The 23,430-nt window shown below is 45.6% G+C and overlaps 1 protein-coding gene across 5 annotated transcripts in view; it reads left to right on the plus strand.

Moving 5' to 3' along the window:
• ANKRD6 (ankyrin repeat domain 6) overlaps positions 1 to 18,244 on the plus strand; it is a 63,063-nt gene extending 44,819 nt beyond the window's left edge. For 3 of the 5 annotated variants that reach the window (XM_008687570.2, XM_040627536.1, XM_040627537.1), the window contains 9 exons: positions 848 to 946; positions 2,191 to 2,268; positions 6,079 to 6,183; positions 7,445 to 7,579; positions 7,907 to 8,092; positions 8,550 to 8,702; positions 14,911 to 15,024; positions 15,735 to 15,861; positions 16,999 to 18,244. In XM_008687570.2, the coding sequence (XP_008685792.2) occupies positions 848 to 946; positions 2,191 to 2,268; positions 6,079 to 6,183; positions 7,445 to 7,579; positions 7,907 to 8,092; positions 8,550 to 8,702; positions 14,911 to 15,024; positions 15,735 to 15,861; positions 16,999 to 17,570 (1,569 nt within the window). In that variant the 3' untranslated portion in view covers positions 17,571 to 18,244. The remainder of the gene's footprint in view (positions 1 to 847; positions 947 to 2,190; positions 2,269 to 6,078; positions 6,184 to 7,444; positions 7,580 to 7,906; positions 8,093 to 8,549; positions 8,703 to 14,910; positions 15,025 to 15,734; positions 15,862 to 16,998) is intronic. The other 2 variants (XM_008687575.2, XM_040627538.1) reach the window with 2 other exon arrangements.
• The last annotated feature ends 5,186 nt before the right edge of the window (positions 18,245 to 23,430 follow it).

Genomic DNA, 23,430 nt, shown 5'->3' on the forward strand with positions numbered 1-23,430 from the left:
CTGCTGCCCAGGAAAACACATCATCTGGAGCTTTACCTGACTACCCCATGGGAGAGAACGGGTTATTTCAAAACTTCTGTATTTGCCTGATTGATTTATATCCTCCTGCTTGGGAAAAATACAAATGTTCACATTGGGAATTGGCCCACCAAGCTGCAGTTGTCCATAGCCTCCTTTCATAGTTGATTGTCTGAACAAATATTTTTTGTATAAAGAAAATATGAACTTTGTTATAGGCCATTTGGTCAGAGGTTGAAGACATATGGTCTTAAGTGAACACTGATTTTTTTTTTTTTCGTGACTCCACCCAAACGAAGAACGAACACCCTGAGCCTGCAAAGTGATTGCCTGTGGGCCCTTTACATTCCCACAGGTGCTGCAGGGCTGGGATTCCCCCCGGTGCTTGTGGAAGTAGCCACTTTCTGGCAGCTTCTGCTCATTCTAGTATTCAGAAACCAAGGGGCCCTCTGACTGGGTATAGGGATGTGGTTCAGAGCTGTGTGCTGGCCAGCCTGCTGGCCCCTGGTGGTGTGCCTGTTATCCTGTCTCGGTGTGAGGCCTCAGGTACCCTGTTCTCAAGCACCCCAGCCCGACATTACTTTGCCTCCTGGACTTGATCCCGCGATTTCTAGTATCCTCAGTCAGAAAGGAATGTGATCTTTGTATGTAGGTCATTTTAAAGACATCTTTTTAAAGAGAACCACATAACCCTTGAGCGAAGGGCCCCCTATCAGTCTAAGGCAAATCCTAATTTGAAAAGCTACTACCAGGCGATGCGATGAAAAACCTGAGGGCTGTGAACCATAATCAGATGGAGTTTAGCAGCCTTTCTTCTGATTAATTTCAGGCTGGAGACACAGCACTTCATGTTGCTGCTGCCCTAAATCACAAGAAAGTGGTTAAAATCTTACTGGAAGCTGGAGCAGATGGGACCATTGTTAATAATGTAAGTTAAGTTGCAACAATGTTTCTAAAAATCGTCCCCACCCCTTTCCAGAATAGGGTGTGTTACTACCTCACCTCCTGCAGGGCACATAGCTTCACCCAGTCTTATTCTGCAAAGGGCACAGAGCTCCCCCAGCCTTACTCTAAGAGCTGGGCTTCTGCTAAAGCTGGGGACCCCAGAGGTGGACTTGAGGGAACCCTTGCTTGTAGCAGCCCCATGAATTGATGAGCCCTAAGGCTTTCTCTTTAGACTCCTAGCTTGAGTGAGCACGTCCTGCCCGAAAAGGGACGCTCACAGGTGTCTAAGTAAACTGACAAGTGGATGTTCCCAAAAGTGAGTTCCTGCCCTGTAAACGGATAGTCTCCTCAGAAAAGTGGCCCAATGACCGTCAGATTAATCATCCTCAAAACTCTTCTCTCTCCAAAATCACCTTATTCTTTCCTTCTCTCTCTCTCAATATCCCGCCTCTCTCTCCTAGGTCCTAGGGCAGGCACCAGCTCAGGCACCCTTTCTTCCTTGAGGCTGACCTGTGGTCTCTGCCCTCCTGAAGTAGCAGACTCAGGGCTGGGGGCGGAACAGTTGTGTGGACAGTTGGGCAGTGTTGGAGCGGGCAAAAGGCTCCTGTATCCAGTCCCCACCTTCCTCCCCCTCCACTTCCTCCTCACAGCTCTCCTGTGCTGGGTGCTATACCATCGTACATGTCCCCTGATGCCTTTCCCTTCTTTTGAATCCCATTGTTACCAACTCCTTTTTTTAATCCCCCTAGAGCCTCTGATATGGCCGTAGTTTCCTAATTGTTCTTTATAGTTGAAGTCCTGAGACTGGCTGGGGCCTGATCTGTCCTTCCTAGTGTCCTCCGGGGAAAATTCATTGCTTGGCTGGGTTTTATGATCCTTTGTGTTTCTTCAACTGAAATCTTCCACCTTGACCTTGTCTTTTACATTGCCTCCTCTCTTTTCTAGGAAGCATTCCTTGGTGGGCAGGTATTCCAGAGCTTTGCTTCCTAGAGGATCAACACTGACCCTCTGTTGCCGTAGGTTGTTACTCATTGTGCCCTCAGGTGTGACTTGGCTCCCTCACTGCATGGGGCGAGGCTCAAGAGCAGGGCCAGGTCTTACCTGTGGTTATATCTTGTTGAGCTTGCGTCCATGCTGGTGTGACTGAGGGCAGAGTTGCTGTCCCAGTCGGGCTAGGTGTGTGCAGGGTTGCTGTCTTTTACTCACTTGTCCTGTGCCTTTCCTTAGGCAGGCCAGACTCCATTGGAGACTGCCCGCTACCACAATAATCCAGAAGTTGCTCTCCTCCTCACTAAAGCTCCCCAGGTAGGACTTATTGCATTTTCCATTATATTGATTATGTGGGGCTGCAAAAGTTGGTTGGGATTCTCTGGTGGCCGTCTATTAGAGCCAATTCAAACTAACTTAAATAGGAAATGGATGGGTTCGCAACCAGGCAGTGGAAAATGCAGAATCTACACGGGCCTCCAGGATAACCAGAATGAGAGATGTAAGGTTCAGTGGGCTCGTCTTCATACGCGGGCACCCTTTCTTCTCTGTGGCTGGATCATGGTCATTACCGGCTTTGTGGATTATTACTCCCCAAGTACTCGGGGAAGAAGTTCTGGTTTAAATGATCACAGGAGAGAATCATAGTTGGCAAGCTTGGGGCAAATGCCCTGAACAAGTAGGACGGGCGCTTGAGGAAGATAGCTGTGTCCATTTGACTATGTGCTTGGAAGGGGCATTTCCTGGAGAAAGGTGGGAGGAGGGGATCCAGTCTAGGCAAATAAAGCAGTACATGTCCATTAGAGGCGGTTAAGTATGATGGTGTTCTTCCCTTTTGTATTGAATATAATGGTATTTGGGGCATCATTTAACTTAAAAAATTGATATCATTTGAGTTGAGATTGAAGTTATCTAACATTTTAATAACGTATAAGCTATTCATCATTTCGGCACCCTGAAATAACTGTTCTTGTTTCTTCATATTACCTTTCAGACACATACTTTTTATAAATGTGCCTACAACACACATACCCTTTTGTATCCTGCCCTTTATCCTAACTATAGTAGGAAAGTGTTCTGCAGTTCCCATAATTATTCATCATAATGGAAGCCAGTTTGCTTTTCTGTTGCTGTCCAATATTTTGTTAAACTTAAATGTCCAATATTAAGGAAATGGTTTGCTTCCCGATTGGAGCTACTCTGTGTTACATTACAGCAAAAACGTATTTGTTTTTGACCTTATTCTGCCTGATACTGTGAGAAGTTAAAGTCTCAGAGAAGCCGGAGGAAAATTCCAGATACCAGACTGCTGCGCGCGAGCCCCGTTAGCACAGGGGTTTGCATGGCCTTTATTTCATTTACGTTTTCAAAACCTACTTGATATAACTAGCAGTTTCTGGAAGTGGTGATGATTTTTTGCCTTTTGAAAACTGATCACCCTGTTGCCCGTGGAGCTGGTCCTTCTCAGTGGTGTCTGGAAGTCTGTGGAGCCCCTGGCAGGCACAAGTCAAGTGATCCTTTGGAAAAGTTTCTGCCTCTTTCTTTTTGCAAACAAATCATCAACTGAATCACATCAATGAATCTTGATAGAAAAATGCTGGTCTCTCGTAGATCAAAAAGTAGGGGATGCTATAATAAAGGTCCGAGTCCCCCCTCTGTTATATCCATGTCAGTGTTTGGCAGTTAGGACAGCCAGCTCTGTCCTTAGCCATGGGAAGATCATCAAATTCTGTGGGGTGGAGTTTCCCCAAGGCGCACAGACTTCTAGGCCTTTAACCCACCTGCCTTTTGTCTTCCCGATCTCCAGGATCTGAGTTCGCAGGGAAAAGGCTGACTGTGGATCATTTTCCTATGTGATTCTCCTTTAGTGTTTCCATTAAAAAAAAAAAAAATGACTTCAGTTTTTCCACACCCATTTGAATAGCACATAAATAGAATGACATTTTACCAAGTATTTTACGTGATTATGTTAAACTCTGTTCTCAACATAAAGAACTTTTGAATATGCATAAAGTTGTATACATGCTGTTCTTCTGTTCTGAAGTTCTAGAACTAGCCTTCCTCTGTGTGAAACAGGAAATTCCTTGCCGTGGCACCTTAGCTGACCATGGATTTCACTGGCTCACAGCAGTTCTAAGAGGTTACTTTCTAAAGCTCCATATACCCTGATTTCTGTGAGCTGGAGATTGATGACATTCCATTTAGTAGATGATAGGGTTCGCTGAGAAAGGCTGTAAGCCATGCAAAGTTATTTTCCCTGGCCAATAACATGGTCTGTGGAGGGAATTATGCTGATGATTTGGGTGACCTCTGAGTATCCCTTCTCATTTTAGATTGATACGGTTCACAAATGCTTCTGAAAGTGAATTTGGGGTTGATGCTGGGGCTGTATTCTGTTCCAGGGGTCCGTAAGTTGAATGAGCGATGGGCACTAGTCAGTTCCTCGCATCAAACTTGACTTCCTTGTGAGTCTGAATTTAGCTTAAGAAAGGGCTTAGGACAGTGGCTCTCGGGCCTCTTGGTCTAGGGACACTTAATGTTCTAGAGGCCCATAGAGAGCTGTGTTTATATCTGTTATAGTTACCATATTTGAAATTCAACTTGAGGAATGTTGTTTTTAAATGAACATTTTTAACTCTGTTACCACAAAATGAACTTGTTTTTGTGAAAAGTAACTTTATAAAAACCAGTGGTGTGAGAAGAGTAAGTAGCATTATTTTACATTTCTGCAAATCTCCATACTGTTCTCCTGCAAAGAAGAGGGGAGGGCTCGCCTTTTCTTCCACATGTGAGCCTTTGCAGTATCGTGTGCAGCTTCCGGGGAAACACCGCTGTCACTCTGAGAGAGAAAGGCCGACGCTGTTGTAATATTATGAAGATAATTTTAGCCTCATGGACCCAGGGTTCCCGACACTTTCAGAGCTGCTGGCTTAGGGGATGAGGATACTATTTAAACATCTGGTTCAGCCACAGGCAGATATTGTCAGGAAATCTCCATGTAGATGGTACCTGCTGCCTGTAGAGGTTCTTTTTGTCCCATAATTGTGTCACTTGAATTTAATGAACACAAGAAAGTTGAACATTGAGCTGAAGACTGTGCTGAACTATCGACCTATGAAGACAAAATGTTTTATTGCAGAAAATTTACGAGACCTTGAAAAGGGTGTTTTCACTTCCTGGACCTCCTTGGTTGAAGGGGGTGCTGGTGGAACGGGGAGCAAGGGGCCTGGGGGAAGGGTGTGGAGCTGGGCCAGAGACTGAAGGTTTCTGCCAGCTCAAAGGTCTGTACTCTGCTTAGACTGCCTGTGCCGATCAAGGCACTCTAGGGCCTGAGGCAGGAGGAAGGCACCTAACCATGCCTGATGGTCCAGGGTGTGCCAGCCGCCTGCTTTACCTTGGTTAATTCCATTAACTCCCATACGTACATTTGAGAATACACAGAAGGCAATAACTTCCCCAAAGATTCTACAGCTAGCTGCTGCTGGGTTCCAAAATCGGGCTATCGGACCCCATGTCTACTTGCCTGTGTCCATTCTGCCTTCCTGCCCTCGAAGGGGCAGACCAAATGCTTTCTTCTGGGGAAGAGATTTCTGTCCCATAGTTGGTCCCATGGTTCACAGATGCACCTCAGTGTTTGAATCACACTACAAATGCCTTGAATATGGTTTGGTCAAGAGAACATCTGATGGGCTAGTTCAGGTCTAGTGTACCAAGACAGTGAGCCTGTGCCTGGCCTGGGGCTACCGCGTTCTAGCACTCCAGGGGGGTGCCATTCCTGTCCTGGTCTCTGTGAGTGGTGTTCCCTGGAGTTCAGCCGTGCACAGCCTAGACACACCTATATGGTGGCCCTGGCCCAGCGCGTAAACGCCTGTTGTTCTGGTCCTAGACTGCAAGCTCCTGGAGCTCAGGGATAACGAGCTCCTCCCGTCTGGGTCCCTAGAGAGCCCGCCCGGCACAGGACCTAGGAAGCCTTGCAGGCAGTCTGGAAGTGCTTGTTGACGTGAATGCTTGGTCTCTCCCGCTAGGCTGGAAGCTCCATTAGATCAGAGCACCAGGTCCAAGGACGATTCCATCTTGCTGATGCTGCGCACGCCGGTGGTTTGTAACGATGCTTCTTGCCTCCTTCAGGTCTTGCGCTTCAGTCGTGGGCGAAGCCTGAGGAAAAAGAGAGAGAGGCTCAAGGAAGAGAGGAGAGCTCAGTCTGTGCCAAGAGATGAGGTGGCACAAAGCAAGGTGGGGGGTAGCCCTCCCGCCCTCCCCAACTTCACCCCCTTCCAGAGGGTGGGACACTGGCACCGCGGCTTCTGGGCTCGTGTGGCAGCGGCCACGCCCTCCTCTGTCTCTGCTGTCCTCTGGTTCTGCACGCTGTTGTCTGCGCTTTCTCTTCAGCTCCCTGTCCTCCACTCCTCCAAGGGTTCGGATCCTGAGCCTGTTTGCCCATATTTTCTAACCCCCATATCTGTGGCCTTGTCACCACCATGTGGACGGCTCTGCCTCGGACACTGTGCCCTTAACTGTATAGAGCAGGGGTGCAAAGTGTGGTGTCCGCTGTGTCATCTGGGACCTTGTTAATGATGCAGAGTCCGGGGTTTCACCTCAGACCCACTGGATCAGAAACTCTGGGAGGGGTCCAGCAGTCTTTGAACAAGCCCGGCGGGTGATTCCAATGTGGACTAAAGTTTCGCAACCACCGGTCTAGGTTGCTTCCTTTTTGCTTAAGGGAACGACTGAGGCTGTGCTAGGACAGGTAATTCCTCTGTGAGAACTGAGAAGAAGATGCCCCCTGCTCGGGCTCATACGCTACAGAGAACCCGAGCTGGCTTTCAGCTCCCTCTGCAGGTGCCCTTGTACGGGGACAGCTTGCACGACTAGCCACTGTAGCCTTGGAATGAACCGTGCCTTTCCGCTCTCCCAGGACGAAAAAGGCTTGGATGTAAAGACAACTTTTGGCCCATAGAATTTGATACCAAGTACTCATCATTGTATTTCAAAATCTTCTTACCCGTTTCCAGGGTTAAGGCATTGTAACTCTGATTAAGTTCCTGTGGTTGAATTGTATATGTTAATTTGTAAAAGTTCTTATAAGGAGTGGAAATGGGATGTTTTTTCATTTCAGAGGTTTCTCCTACTCCATTATGAATTGTGAGGTCCCAGGTCAAAGAATGAATGTGTTTTTATTGTTGGTGCAGTTGTCGAAATGCAAAAAAATCAAAAATCTCACGCTGAGGTGTTTGTGGTAGGTTCCCAAAGCTCTAGAATATAGAATTAGACCCAAGGCTATATTTAGTCAAAGCCAAATATTCAAGCAACTGGGAAAACAGAATCTGTGCAGTGTGGACCACCGGGCAGCGTTCCCTGTTTGCCACTGGCGCCATGTCCCCTAGGTCCTTTAGCAGATGCAGTCTCGCAAACAGAATTTTACACCATTACAGAAAAAGATAGAGGGGGGGGGCAATTAGAACTGGTTTCTGGGCTTTTTTTCTTTCCTCTGTAGGGAAGTGTCTCAGCAGGAGACACCCCCAGCAGTGAACAGGCTGTACCCGGGAAAGAAGAGGCCAGAGAAGATATCCTGTCCGCCTCCCCAGAGCCCAGAGCAAAGGACAATAGGCAGAGAAAGTCAAGGCCCAAGGTCAGGAGGCACGTGAAAGCAGCGTGGAGAGGGCTGGGAGGCAGGTTGGCAGAGGGCCCTGGGATAGCGTCATGCCCAGTAGCTGAAAAGCCACTTTGCTTGGCTTGCTGGTTGGGAGCCAGAGCACAAAAAGTAAATCTGGCTAACTTCAAACACAAGGTTAGCGAGCTGATGTATTTCTTTTGACGTGGGGTGCTTGGAGCGGAATGCCGTGAGACAGAGCAAGCTGGGTCTTCGGCACACGTGAGTGAGAAGGGAGTGGTTGGCTGGGTGTCAGTCCTGTAGATGTCACAGTGCTCGGGGGCATTGTCCCTTCCTCTCCCACAGGTGTCAGCGTTTTCTGACCCCACCCCACCAGCAGACCAACAGCCTGGACACCAGAAGACCTCGCATGCTCATAGTCATCCTAAAAAGAGGCCCAGGCACCGATGTTCCCCGCCACCCCCTCCCCATGAGTTCAGAGCCTACCAGCTGTACACGCTGTACCGCGGCAAGGACGGGAAAGTGATGCAGGTACCTGGCAAGCCCCGTCTGGACCTAGGACCACAGGCCTAAGGCAAGGCCGTGCATGTGTCCCTATTCCTGGGGACCACTCTCAGTGTTGACTGAGGGCATGAGCTTCGAAGATAAAGCAGGCGGCCCTCCTGACCTGAATTGCAGGCGCACCCCCAGCTTAGGCCCAGGCACGCAGCGGTAGTTACAAAGCTTTCCACACCATGCTTAGGTGACTGGATCGTCTTGAGGCCCCAGAGTGGATAAAAGCAACAAGCACTGGCGCTCTCTGAATCTTCTTAGTGCCTGTTGGTCCCAAAGCTTGGCCCACTGGACATCCCAAAGTTACGCCGGGGGGGAACCTGCCTCCTCCATCATCTGTATTCCCCCCTGCACACTGACTGGCACTGGATGGTCCTCAAAACCAATTTGTTGAAGGAATGATTGAGTGGATTGATTCCTTTACTGTTCCCGTCAGGCACCCATAAACGGCTGTCGGTGTGAACCCCTAATCAACAAGCTGGAGAATCAGTTGGAGGCAGCTGTGGAGGAGATCAAGGCAGAGCTGGGCTCAGTTCAGGATAAAATGAACACAAAGCTGGGACACATGGAGAACAAGACCCAGCACCAGGTCAGTGGGTGGCCCGGAGCGCTGCACGTCCAGGTATCCCGACAGGAAAGGAAATCAGAGCCCTCAGCACATCCTTCTCTTCTGTAGCCTCTGTGCTGAGCGTGTCAGGCGGGCTGTCAGGGAGGAGGCCTGCCTTTGTGATTTCTTTCAAGCTCATTTATTCAGATTTTTAAAAATATTTTTTAATTAAAATTTAATTAACATATAATGTATTATTGGTTTCAGAGATAGGGGTTGGTGATTCATCGCTCTTATATAACACCCAGTGTTCATCATATCACGTGCCCTCCTTAATGTCCATCACCCAGTTACCCCATCCTCCCCACCCCCTTCCCTCCAGCAACCCCCAGTTTGTTTCTTGTGATTAAAAGTCTCTCATGGTCTATCTGCCTCTAACTTTGTCTTGTTTTATTCTTTCCCCCTTCCCCCATGATCCTCTGTCTTGTCTCTTAAATTCCACATGAGTGAGATTATATAATCTGTTCTGTGATTGACTTATTTCACTTAGCATAGTATCCGCATCACTGCAAATGGCAAGATTTCATTTTTTGATGGCTGAGTAATATTCCATTGTGTGTGTGTGTGTGTGTGTGTGTGTATACACAGACACACCACATTTTCTTTATCCATTCTTCTGTTGATGGACATCTGGGCTCTTCCCATAGTCTGGCTGTTGTGGACATTGTTGCTATAAATATTGGGGTGCAGGTGCCCCTTTGGATCACTACATTTGTATCTTTGGGATAAATACCCAGTAGTGCAATTGCCGGGTCATAGGGTAACTCTGTTTTCAACTTTTTGAGGAACCTCCACACTGTTTTCCAGAGTGGCTGCATCAGCTTGCATTCCCACCAACAGTGTAGGAGGGTTCCCCTTTCTCCACATCCTCACCAACATCTGTTGTTTCCTGACTTGTTAATTTTAGCCATTCTGACTGGTGTGAGGTGGCATCTCATTGTGGTTTTGATTTGTATTTCCCTGATGCCGAGTGATGTTGAGCATTTTTTCATGTGTCTGTTGGCCATTTGTATGTCTTCCTTGAAGAAATGTCTATTCGTGTCTTCTGCTCATTTCTTGATTGGATTATTTGTTATTTGGGTAATGAGTTTGATAAGTTCTTTATAGATTTTGGATACTAGCTCTTTATCTGATAAGACATTTGCAAATATCTTTTCCCATTCTGTCATCTTTTGGTTTCATTGACTGTTTCCTTTGTGCAGAAGCTTTTTATGTTGATCAGGTCCCAATAGTTCATTTTTGCCTTTGTTTCCCTTGCCTTTGGAGACGTGTCTAGCAAGAAGTTGCTGCGGCCAAGGTCGAAGAGGTTGCTGCCTGTGTTCTTCTTAAGGATTTTGATGGATTCCTGTCTCACATTTAGGTCGTTCATCCATTTTGAGTCTATTTTTGTGAATGGTGTAAGGAAGTGGTCCAGTTTCATTCTTCTGCATGTGGCTGTCCAATTTTCCCAGCACCATTTGTTGAAGAGACTGTCCTTTTTCCATTGGATATTCTTTCTTGCTTTGTCGAAGATTAGTTGACTATAGAGTTGAGGGTCCATTTCTGGTTTCTCTATTCTGTTCCATTGGTGTATGTATGCTTATTTTTTTGGAATAGTTTGGGAAGAATAGGTATTAACAATTTTTAAAAAATATTTTGTTAGAGGGGCGCCTGGATGGCTCAGTCATTAAGCATCTGCCTTCGGCTCAGGGCATGATCCCAGGGTCCTGGGATCGAGCCCCGCATCGGGCTTCCTGCTTTGCTGGGAGCCTGCTTCTTCCTGTCCCACTCCCTCTGCTTGTGTTCCCTCTCTCGCTGGCTGTCTGTCTGTCAAATAAATAAAATCTTTAAAAAAAAATTTTGTTAGAGAACATGCATGAGCAGGGACGAAGGGCAGAGGGAGAGAGAGAAGCAGACTCCCCACTGAGCAGGGAGCCCAATGTGGGACTCGATCCCAGTATACTGGGGTCATGATCACAGAACCCTGACATCATGACCTGAGCTGAAGGCAGATTTCTAGTTTCATATTTTTATGGTCAGAAAAGGTGCTTGATATGATTTCAGTCATCTTACATTTATTGAGACTTGTTTTAACACATGATCTATTCTGAAGAATGTTCCATGTGCACTTGAATGTGTATTCTGTTTTTGGATAGAATGTTCTATAAATATCTATTAAGTCCAACTGGTCTAATGTGTTGTTCAAAGACAATTTCCTGGGCGGCGCCTGGGTGTCTCAGTTCATTGAGCGTCTGCCTTCGGCTCAGGTCGTGATCCAGGGTCCTGGGATGGAGTCCTGCATCGGGCTCCCGCTCAGCCAGGAGCCTGTTTCTCCCTCAGCCTGTGACTCCCCCTGCTTGTGCTTGCACACACGCACTCGCGCGTGCTGTCTCTCTCTCAGGTAAATAAATAGAATCTTTAAAGACAGTTTCCTTATTTTCTATCTAAATGATTTCTCCACTGATGTAAGTGGGATGTTAAAGTCTCCCAGTATTATTGTATTACTATCAGTTTCTTCCTTTGTCTCCTAATGTTTGCTTTACATATTTAGGTGCTTTGATGTTAGGTGCATATGTGTTTACAATTGTTAAAATCCTCTTGTTGGATTGATCCCTTTATCCTTAGGTAATGCTCTTCTTTGTCTCTTGTTCAGTCTGTTTTAAAGTTTGTTTTAAAGTCTGTTTCTTGTGAGTATTACTACCCTGGCTACCTCCTCCCCACTCCCCTTTGATTTGCATGGAATCTCTTCTATCCCTTCACTTTCAGTCTGTGTGTGCCTTTAAGTCTGAAGTGAGTATCCTGTAGGCGGCAAATAGATGGGTCTTTTTTTTTTTTTTTTAATCTATTCAATCACCCTCTGTCTCTTGATTGGATCATTTAGACCATTTACATTTAATTATTGATAGTTATGTACCTATTGCCATTTTATTGTTTTCTTGTTTTGTAATTCTGTTCCTCTCTTGCTGTTTCCTTATGATTGATGACTTTGTTTAGTGTTCTGCTTCACTTTTGTGTGTGTGTGTGTGTGTGTGTATCCTAGGTTTGAGTTTTGTGTTTACCATCCGATTCATATAGAACATCCTAAGTATACAGCAGGCTATGGTACATTGATGGTCACCTGGGGAGCCTGGGTGGCTCATTTGGTTAAGTGACCAACTCTCTTGATTTTGGCTCAGGTCATGATCTCAGGGTCGTGAGATCAAGCCCCACATTGTGCTCTGTGCCAGGCATGGAGCCTGCTTGAGATTCTTGCTCTCCCTCTCCCCCATCTCTCCCCACCCCAACCCTCCGTTCATGTGCACATACATTCTCTCTCTCCAAAAAAAAAAAAAGAAAAAAATTGTCACTTAAGTTTGAATACATTCAAAAAGAACTTCATTTTTACTGACCCCCCCCCCACGTTTTTTGTATGCTGTCATTTTGTATCTTTCTTTTGAGTTTCCTTAACTAACTTTAAAGATACAATTTCACTTTGTCTCTTAACCTTCACACCGGAGTGCTTTACTACCTGTACTGTATGTTGCTTTTACTCATGAACTCTTTTTTTTTTCATAATTTTCTAATTATGGCCTTTTTACTACTTAAAAAAAATCTCTTTAAAATTTCTTGTAAGGTTGGGGTACTGGGGTGGCTCAGGACAAACATTTGTCTTCAGCTCAGGTCATGATCCTGGGGTGCTGGGATTGAGCCCTGAGTCGGGCTCCCTGCTCAGCAGGGAGGGAGTCTGCTTTGCCCTCTCCCTCTGCCCCTCTCCAATTTGTGTTCTCTCTCTCTCTCTCAAATAAATAAGTGGAATCTTAAAAAAAATTTTCTTGTAAGGCTGTTTTAGTGGTGACGAACTCATTCACCTTTTGTTTGTTAAAGTCTTTCTCTCTCTTTCGATTCTGAATAATAAACTTGGTGCGCAGAGGAGTCTTGGTTGTAGGGTTTTTTTGTTTCAGTGCTTTGAATATATCCTGTCACTTCCTCTGGCCTTCAGAGTTTCTTAAAAATCAGCTGATAGCATTATGGGGGTTTCCTTGAATGTTATTTTCTTTTGCCGCTTTAGAAATTCTCTTTCTCTTTACTCTTGACCTTTTATTTATGTGTCACTGTGTGGATCTCCTTTGGGTTCATTTAGTTTAGAACTCTGTGCTTCCTGACCTATTTTCCTTCCCCAGCTCAGGGACGTTTCAGCTATCTCTTCAAATAAGTTTTCTGTTCCCTTTTCTCTCTCCCTTCCTTCTGGGATGTCCGTATTGCGAATGTTTGTGGTTGCCGAAGAGATCCCTTCACCTATGGTTATTTTTTAAAATTCTTTTTCTCTTGTTCAGTCTGGGTGCTTGCCATTACCTCGTCTTCCAGATTCCAGACCCATTCTTCTTCACCCTCTATTCTGTTGGTTCCTTCTATTGTGGTTTTCATCTTAGTTACTATATTCTTCATCTGATTGGTTCTTTTTATATCTTCTGTTTCTTTGTTGGAGTTCTGAATTCACCCCTCTGTGCAGCCGCTCAGCATCTTTAAGACCATCACTTTGAACTCTCACCAGGCAGGTTGGCTACCTCCGTTTCATTTAGTTCTTTTGTTTTGTTCTTTTGTTTGAAGCGTAGTCCTCCGTCTCCTCATTTGCTTGACTTTCTGCTTTTGTTCCTCAGAACGAAGCAGAACAGCTCCTTATCCTCAACGTGAAGGAACAGTCTGAGGTGTAGCCATCCCCTGTGTAGAGGGTATCACGCTTGGTGACTTTGGCTGGCTGGCAGAACCGTGGCTGGGGTGGCCTGGGGGCTCCCCAGGCTCTCTGCCCTGGGGCTGTCAGTGGGATGGCCTGAGCTGAAGTGGGTGCAGAGTGGGGCAGTCCCAGGGCCCTCTGTGCCATTGGCCCCCCGGCAGTTCAGCCGAAGCTGATGTGCTCCAGGTGCTGTTCCCGGGATGCACCCGAGCACGTGGTCTGGAGCAAAGGGGACTCGGGCGGGGAGGTCTCAGGGCACGGAGTTGAGTGCGCCCTGGCAGGTCATTTGGAGTTGAAGCGAGGGGCCTGGAGCGTTCAAGGTGCGTTGCGCCTGTGTCACCTCGGCAAAACGGCTGGAGCCGTAGTGAGCACTGACCGAGGGTGTGATGTGTGTCCCATGCTGGGGTTGCATTGGCGGGACAGCTGGGGCTGGTGGTGGCGTAGGGCAGGGCTCCCCGAGGCGGCAGGATGGCTGTGGTGCCCAGGCTCGCATCTGCGACATCAAGGTGGAGGAGGAACGTAGACTCTGGTGCTTGCCAGCCCTTGTGACCTAGAGACCGTTCCAGTGGCTCCCCTGACATTTGGCAGGGATCTGGTTCCTTTGTATTCTAGTTGCCCTTTGAAATCCTGTTTTTTCTCCTGTGCACCAGGGCAGACCAATCTTCCCACGTTCCCAGTCCTGTCCCCACTACTGTGCAGTGTTGGGGGTGGGGGTTCCCTTTGCTGCCGTGTCTCTGCCTCCCTTGCTCTGCTCTGTATGGCTTATCTTCTGTGGTACGCAAACTGCTCGGTCATCCCTCAGGTCTTGAGGAGGAATTGCTCTGTAAACGGGTGTAGATTTGGTGGGTCTGTGGAGTAGATTACAGGTCTTACGACTTCATCTGGGACCCGAAGAGCCCTTGCCATCTTTGTAGCTTATGTTTAAACGTAGTAATGTCTTCGACATGTTGAGTTTCGGTGTGCTATTTAATGGCAACGTACTCTTCTGTATATGGAGTTAAACATATAATTTGTTTTTGTCTAGTACCCGATTTATTTTGTTGACCTCCAGTACAGTTAACACACAGTGTTATGTTTCAGGTGTACAATATGGTGATTCAGCAGTTTCGCACATCACCCGGTGCCCATCCCATCAAGTTCATTCCTTAATCCCCATCACCTATTTCACCCAAACCCCCACCCACCTCCCTAAGTCACACCTCAGGTTACCCTAATACTAGGTCTGCATTGGCTCAAGTTGTAGATTTACTGTGTGTTCAGTCTCTTCAACCCCTTAGGAATTTAACAAATGGGAAAAAGGCGTGACTGCACAGAAACATGCTCAGGGATTGTGAAAACCTAGGGTTCAATGAATACTAGATGAAACTAGGATAAAAGAGAAGTTGAGGTTTGCTTCTCTTTCCTCTGGCCACTGCTTGGTCCCCCAGAGCCCCGTCTCAGGAGTCAAGGGACCATCCTGCGGTCATCTCAGTCCTTTGCTCTCTGCCCATTGAATCCCAGATGCGTGTTCTGGACAAGCTGATGGTTGAGCGGCTCTCAGCAGAGAGAACAGAGTGCTTGAACCGCCTGCAGCAGCACTCCGACGCCGAGAAGCACGACGGAGAGAAACGACAGGTGAAAACCAGGCTCTGCCCTTAGCCGGGTATTTACTACACGTCTCCACTGAGTTAAGATGGACCCATCACTGAAAACCCAGAGGCCAAGAACCCATAAAAGCATTTGTATTACGTAGCACGTCCTTTTTAATGTCCTTTTATTCATTTATATAATGAATAGAAAATAACATGTAGTTCAGTCCATTTGTTGCTGAATATTCTGGTAAGAGCTGGAGACTGAACCGTTCGTAGAATACCCAGGCGAAGCTGTAGTCTCTGCTCTGAATCCCCTCTAGGTATTGTGCATTTGTTGGGCACTGCTCTGTTGTTGAGCAAGATTTGGTTCCTGCCCTTGGGGAGTTTGTCTACCTGAGACCACAGACATAAAATGAGTACTTGTTGAGTATGAGAGAGTTCATGCTCCTGAGCAGCCAAAAATTCTTGATTTGTAAGATTTGGGAAGCTCTGGGTGTTCAAGGTGTCTCTTAAGTCACTCAAAGACTACAGAAACTATCAGGCTTGGTGCTGGGTGAATCCTCGTCTAGGGGAGGGCAAGCAGAGAAGGCCGTGTGGCTGTGGGAGGGGAGGTCATCCACAGCTTTGAGGCCTGTCAAGATGATATCTGGAACTATCATAATTGAAAAGTCCACTCTTGATGCTTTCATTCATAAATCACATGTCCAATTCATCATTTGTGCGGGGTTGTTTTTGTTTGTTTGTTTGTTTTAGATGTCCTTGGTGGATGAATTAAAAACCTGGTGCATGTTAAAGATTCAGAATCTGGAGCTGAAGCTTTCTGGAGATTCCAGGGCCTCTAGGAGCAAATCCACACCATCTACTTGCGAGTCCTCTACAGGTAACACATGGGCAGAGAGAGCCATTCCATCCAAAGATGGTCAAACCCCCAGATACCGTTCTCCGCTGTGTCCAAAGGCAGCCCCTAGGATAGGGCTGTGGGCAACACTGGATTGTAAAGTCTATAGGGCTGAGAACTTTCTTTGCTTATTGTTGTACATTCAGTTCCTATGCATCAATAAAGTACTCCTATTTAAGTGTTCAAAATATCTGAATGAAGGAATAAAGGAATTGTTGACTGGTTATAGCTGTGTTTCAGGTACAATATTGATGGTGTCAGACTGGGCCCCAAAGATGAAGAGTTTTGAACAAACATCTGTCTCCTCAGCGGGGCTCTTGCCCTGGCTCTGGCGCTGCTTTCTCCTTTCTTCTCCTTGATCAGCCTTTGACCTTAGTCCAGCTACGTAAACCTCCATAAGCAGCGGTTCATGTATTGAAGCCGCCCCAGGTGCTAGATAAAGAGATCTTTCAAGCAAAGTGTCTGTTCATCAGCCGCAGTGATTATACTCGGTGATGACTTTGCGGACATGTAGAGCCTTTGTAATTAGGCCTCTGTGAGGAATCTTGGTATGTCAAGTGTATTATGTTATTATAGACCATTTCTGGAACCACAGTTTTATGTTCTTTGTGCCCATAACATTGGGGAAATCCTGGGCAAATTTTTCATGCGAGGTCTAGTTAGGGAACGTGGCTGGAGCTCTGGGTAGAGAGTATGACCACCTCTCTGAATTGGAACTAGTAACTGGGGCTATGGTGTGGAAAAGGCCCAGAAATTAGGGAATGGGCGTATTCATTCTCATCAATACATACCCAGCTCTGTTTCAGACCTACTTGCTGAGCCGTGTCATCCTTAGCCGTCACAAGATGGTACCCAGAGCTTTCTAAGCTTTCTAACTAGCTAAAGGGAAGGCCGGCAATTTTTTGGCTTAGATGCCACCAGTGTCGTTAATCCATGAAAGCCCTAACCACCCAAAATGATCATCAGGGGGACGTGGAAGGGGGGAGGGCAGAGGAGAAATTGCACATGGTGGTTGGCAGTGGGGAAGGCTGATGGTGTATAGGATTACCTGGCCTCTGAAATGCCGACGCAGAGCCACAGGGCTGTGTCAACGTGGTCTTGTTTTCCTTCTGAAACTAGGTGTGGATCAATCAGTGATCACTGCGGGTCCAGTAGCAGCTTCTGACAGTTCTCCTCAGGTGGTGAGGCCCAAGGAAAAGGCCTTCAACTCCACCGCTACCCACAGACTACAGCAGGAGCTGTCTTCCTCAGACTGTACAGGCTCCCGACTGAGGAATGTCAAGGTCCAGACAGCCTTACTGCCCTTGAAAGAGGCAGCCAAATGTGATCAGCAGGCTGGGCCCTGTGTTGACAGGGGCACCCAAACCAAGAAGTCTGGGAAAAGTGGGCAGACAAGGCATCGGACCCAGCAACCAGCACCCAGCAACCCCTGTGGGCAGCTGCCACCAGCAGCAGGCAGCGAGCAGACCACCCCTCACGTTCGAGACACTTCCCAAGCTCTGGAGATTACCCAGTATTTTTTTGAGGCTGTTTCTACTCAGATGGAAAAGTGGTATGAAAGGAAGATTGAGGAAGCACGAAGCCAAGCCAGTCAGAAGGCCCAGCAAGACAAGGCCACCCTGAAGGAACATATTAAAAGCTTAGAAGAAGAACTTGCTAAACTAAGGACAAAGGTGCAGAAGGAAAATTAGGACCTGGGAAGTGGCCCAGGGAGGATTCTTGATTGCTGGCTTGCAGCTCTAGGACAGCTGTGCCCAAGGTGTCCATTATCATGCACATAGTAGACTTGTCTTTTAAAAACAAGTAGAATTTCTGAAATGTGCCAGACCCATGCTTCCTGTGCCCTGAAGTTATGACGACTTCAACAATGAGACTGAAACCAGGGGACAGTTGCTTAGTTTCAGGTTTCATTACAAACTCATAACCTCAGTCCAGGTTCATCTGAGGTTCAAAAGCTCAGATTAAGTGAGCCATGCTAAGAAACAGATGATGTGCGGAGCCTAAACCCTAAAATTCAGGATGTATGAAATAATATAAATCAAAAGGAAGAAGAAAAACGAAGCCCTTGTGAACTCCAGTAGTCATGCATGTGGCCCACACCTGCTGGGCCCGGATGAGAGTCTCTCTCTGTAAGAGCTGTGGCTGAGACGCGCTAAATCCCCCTCTCAAAGTCCTACTTCTCAAAATGCTAACCTTTTAACCAGATGAAAACTTGATCAAATAGATTTTGAGGAGAAAAAGATTTTCATGTCACTAGATCCCGTATATCTTAAAATACTTTGCAAAGTTGGTGGGTACTTAAAATAATGAGGCATTGGCTAATAGCACTGGGAGTATTTGTTAATAAACTCAAATGAGAAAGGTTCAAATCATTGGGTCATTGTTTCTGTATTTTCAGCCAAAATACAACAATACTACAATTGATTAATCCTACTGATTTTAAAGATTACTGGAAAAACGTTCATCTAACAATTACCTGAAACGTCTATCCTTAATCACACCCACTTATCCAAGGGTACCTTTCTAAATTTGAGTTTATCGGTCTACATTTTATAAAGAAGTAAGGCTATTGCTTGAAAGTATTTCACTTCTAATTGTGTCCTGTCATTGAAGAGCCTCAAAAGTTTCCCACTGCTTTGCAGTGACTCCGTCAAGCAAAATAATTCAGTAACTTGATCCAGACCCCCCTGTTGTGCAGCTTTGTGGAGTCCCGAGGATTTTACTCTGCTCTGTGGAGGATACGTTATAGACGTAGCTTGGGTATGTTGAAATTTTGGATTTCTCTTCTATGCTTCTTGTCCCTCGGTGTGTGGGATCATATGCCTGTCCTCCAGATTCCAGGTATGCGCAGAAATCCCCATGCGATTTCTAACAACACAGGAACTGAGTGACTATTGTCTCTAACTTTGAATAAAATGTTGCTCATTGAGCCGGAGAGAAAATGATTTCCTGACATGGGCACACCCAGAAAAACACGGTATGTTTACAGCTCCTTTGTTTTCACCCAATCAAGCTTACAGTTGTTCTTGTTAATAGTGACAGTCTGTGGACACACACACTCCTGGCAGACTGAGATCTAGATGTAGGGTGCCATCCCACAGCCCGGATAGGGGCCAATTTAATGTCCCCTCGCACTGATGTTCGTGTCTGTGAGCCTGTCTTGTTCCTCAGCCACCGGGAAGGATGTGGCGCTCTTCCCCAGACCCCTGGGGCTCTGCTCCACGGAGAGGCGCCTTCTCCCTTGGTTCCCTGCTGCGCTCCCCAGGCCGAGCCTCCCCACTGCAGAGCGAGATGCTGCCCTCAGCTTCTCGGGTCCCCTAACTGGGCGTCGCGGACAGCTTTAGAGTCCTTCCTCGGTACACCTCAATTTCTTGAACTGCCTGATGCTCAGCAAATCCTGAGATATTCAGTAAGTTGTAGTCTAAGAGTTCTTTTCACTTACCAAGTATCTCCTGCTATCCCAAGGAGTATCCTTGTTGAGAAATGCTGAAAACAAATTAAATTTTATCTAGACTGTAGAGTCTTTGGAAGGAAGGATTTTGATGATGTGACGTCTACCCATCAGAAGCAGGCCGCTTTCTGTCATGAACTAGGTATTTTTGTCAAAGTCACGGTAAGAGACTAGGGAGGAATGCAAAGAGTCACAGGCACCTAGTCCGGTAGATACGTGGGTCCTTACTCTTAATAGGGAAGGCAGCAGAGGCAGGGAGGCAACACGATCAGTCAGCCTCCACCCCGGCCTCGTGGCAGCATCTCAAGATCCATAGCTTATTTTCAAAAACGGGGTTTTTGTTCTTAGTATTGTCAGAAATTCAACTTTGGGTCTGATGGGTATCTCCTTATTTTTCCCTTGTGCTTTCTGTTAAATGAGCAAATGCCACAATAGTACTCTTCCAAAGAAGCAAGACTAGTAATTGAGAGTCTGTCACGTGGATCGTGTTTGAAACGGAGATTAGAACTCTGAACAGCTATGGGGGAAAATGTGAAACACAGAAAAGCTGTAATACCGCAGTGGGGTTTTTGTTAGTGAATTACGGCGTTGAGTACAGTAAAATCTGTGGTTAGATTGAATATAGTTCTAATCTTATCTTTGGGACCCCAAAATAAAGGAATTGATGTTTTCATGCTTAAATCTTTTTTTTTTTTCAGTCAAGCGCTGATACTTGAGAGGTATGTTGTCTTCTATTTAATATTTTTATTACCTTGAATTTCACTTCCAAGAATTAAACATGGTTCTCAACACTATGGATATTAAAATCCTTATTTAAATGAAAGTGTGAATATTTACTGTATATTTTGGTTTGCGTGGTTGACCAGATTTATGGCTCCCAGAGAGAGTGCCTTCACGTAGGCACACTTTACCTTGTTTTGATAGAAGGATAACTTCTGGTAAATACATCTGCTTTAAAGTAGAGATCAGGTGCACTGCATGAAAAATAAATTTTTCAAAAGCCGATAATATGGAAGTATTTCTCAGCGCGAGCTTAAATGTTTTGTTTAAACTACTGACCTTTTAGAAAATACTGAACTGAGAACAAAACCTCACTTACAACAGTATGCAGGTAAAATAACATTTTCTAACAAATCATTCGTAAAAGCTAAATACATTTCTTCCCGTGATATAAAAGTCAAATTGATTAAGATTTAGAAGATAAAACCAGTGACCTTTTAGAATACTTATAAGAAAAAAAATTAAGATTGTTTTCTGTTGTGATTTTAAAGGGAAATATTCTTCTGTAGTATTGTTGGTCTATGATAAATACGAATGTATTAAATCCATGAGACACATAATCAGAAAACAGCACAGAAATTTTCCTAATGCAAACCAGAGTGGGTAAAAAGTAATTTCCTTTTCCTAGTAAACAAAAATAGCAAATTTAATCCTGATAGAATTTCTCAAATGCCTGACTAAAGGAAGGAAATAGGCTGTGGCCATTTCTAGTTTGGCACAAAGTGACAATTTGCTTTCGATTCTGCTTGGACCTTGCTCTACATAATCCCAGTTTTTTTCCACAGTAGATGTGAGCTGTTTTCTTCTGTGGTTTGACTAGCATTTTTCTTCCACAAAAGAGACAATTTAGGTAAGTGTGGGTCTCAGCCTCTCCTGAGTGTCTGCTTCTGTGACTCCAATACTACAAACACTAGAGAGTATGTGCTGCTTTCCTCAAGTATTATAAAGTCCTCCGCAGGCCCACGCACCACAACGCCTGTGCTGAGTGTAGAAACTTCTAACGCGATGGCACACTTCAAAGGAGGTCATGATGCAGGGACAGTCAGTATGCTAAATCATAACCCTAGCCACTTATCCTCATGCTAGAAAGCTTTGGTATTTAAAAAGTTTTAAGATAAATATTTGACTTATTGTAGTTCAAATACATGAACTGAACAAGTACTGTAAAATTAAACTTGAGGAACAAAACTTTAACATTCAACCAAGAGTGTATTGTGCGGGTTTTTGTTTTGTTTCGTTTTAGAGGGTGGGTAGGGGATGAGGGAGAGGGAGAATCTTAAGCAGGCTCCATGCCCAGCCCGATGCAGGGCTCGATCTCACAACTCCGAGATCATGACCTGAGCCAAAATCGAGTCGGCACTTAACCAACTCAACCACACAGGCACCCCCACGTGAGTACAGTTCACAGGGAATATCCAGAAAGGTAATTTGTTGTCTAAGCCAGAACACTGATAAAGATGCTAAACAAAATGTTTCACCAGTTCAAACCTGGCCAACACCTTAACGAGCATGTTCCATATGGGAGAAGTTGTTTAGCCCAAGATTTATTTAGCACTCAAAAGTTGTCCATTATTATTTAAGATTATAATAATCTTAGCCTCTGGAAGATGAAAATTCAATTTGTAGTCTTTTGCCCAACACTTTAAAAAACAATAAAAACAAATCCCAGGTTTTGTTAGGTTTTCTTGGAGTCTGGTATTTGCATCATACAAACTCTCAAACCACAAGCTCTGACATACACCACTGCTAGGAAGAACGTCCACAGGTCACTGACTCCTGCACCTCATGGAAGGATGATCTGTCATGTCAAGACCTGAGATTCACTAGAAGCTGCGTCTACTTGAAGAGGTACGTCGTGCCGCACAAAGAAAGCGTCCCCTGTTCAGAGACCGTTCACAAGTGCTTCTGTCCATCAAATGGCCTTGCAGTAGGACAGACCTGATAACTAGCTCATGCATTTTGAATGAGATTACCCGGCTGAAGGATATTCAGAATTATTTTGTCTTGTGGGCTGAGGCTGTGGGAGGGGAGGGTGGACCCTGGCCATGCAGGCAGGTCATGGACAAACGCCACCATCGGCTTCTCTCTGTGCTCTGGGATGCAGAGTCCAGTACTAGGTAACCATTTATTGTTCTGCAAAATTTCTCCTACATTTTTCAGGTGCTGGTCAGATTCTTGGATTAACTTTTTAGATCTGTGTAAGAACAGAGGACATCCGTCTGTAGAACTGCCAATCCCGCCTCTTCCATAAGCTTTCACTTTCACTAAATTAACTGTTGTACATTTGGTCGGAGTGTCCTCAGGTCAACTTCTCATCTTCAATGTATTCTTCGAACTTTTTCTTCCCATCACTGGAGGAGAACCTAATGCACCAAGGACCGTCCCTGATGGCTTCACTTCTTTCTGTGTGGATGCTAAGGTAATTGCATCAGGTTCACCCAGACGCTGGCTCTTTTTGGTGAGTGCTTCAGCGTGCTCATTAAGCGTCCTCTTTCCAACAAAGATCTGTATTCCCGGGGGTGATCTTCTCAGAGAATCCTCGGACTACCGGATCACGTCACATCTGAAGAACCTACCTGAACAACCTTCAGTGATGCAGAAAGATTTTTTCAAGAAAGGTCCAGGGTATCTCCTGAGGTCAGTATGCTTTCTTAAAATATTGACTTACACAGTATTATATGTCAATTCTATATTGGCAGAAAAATCAGTAAAACCTTTATTGACATATAATTCACATACCACACATGCAAAATATACGATTCAGCAGACTTCAGTATATTCAGACTTGTACAACCAACACCCCCAATCTAACTTCAGAACGTGTTCCTCACCCAGCAGAGAAACCCCATATCCAGCAGCAGTTACTTCCCGTGCTGTCCACAGCCCCCCATATCCAGCAGCAGTTACTTCCCGTGCTATCCACAGCCCTGGGCAACCGCCTCTTTCTTCCTGTTTCAGATACTTCGTCTAAACGGAATCCTACAACATGGGATCTTGTGTGACTGGTCTCAGGTTCATCCCTGTGTAGCAGCTGTGTAGCAGTACTTCATGCCTTTTTATTGCTAAATAATACTCTACAGACATCTTATTGGATCCTTTGTCAGCTGATGGGCATTTGGATTGCTTCTGCTTCTTGGCTATAATGAATAATGCCGCTATGAGTATTCCTGTACAAGGTTTTTGTAGAAAGATTTTCAGTTCTCTTGGTTGTAAACCTAAGAGGAAACTGCTGAATTGTATGGTAACTTAATATTTTAAGCAACTGACAGTCTGTTTTCCAAGTGGCTGTGCCATCTGATATTCCCACAGCATGTCTGAGG

Source organism: Ursus maritimus, unplaced genomic scaffold, assembly GCF_017311325.1.
Source record: "Ursus maritimus isolate PB19 unplaced genomic scaffold, ASM1731132v1 scaffold_13, whole genome shotgun sequence".
In the NCBI taxonomy this organism is placed as follows: Eukaryota; Metazoa; Chordata; class Mammalia; order Carnivora; family Ursidae; genus Ursus; species Ursus maritimus.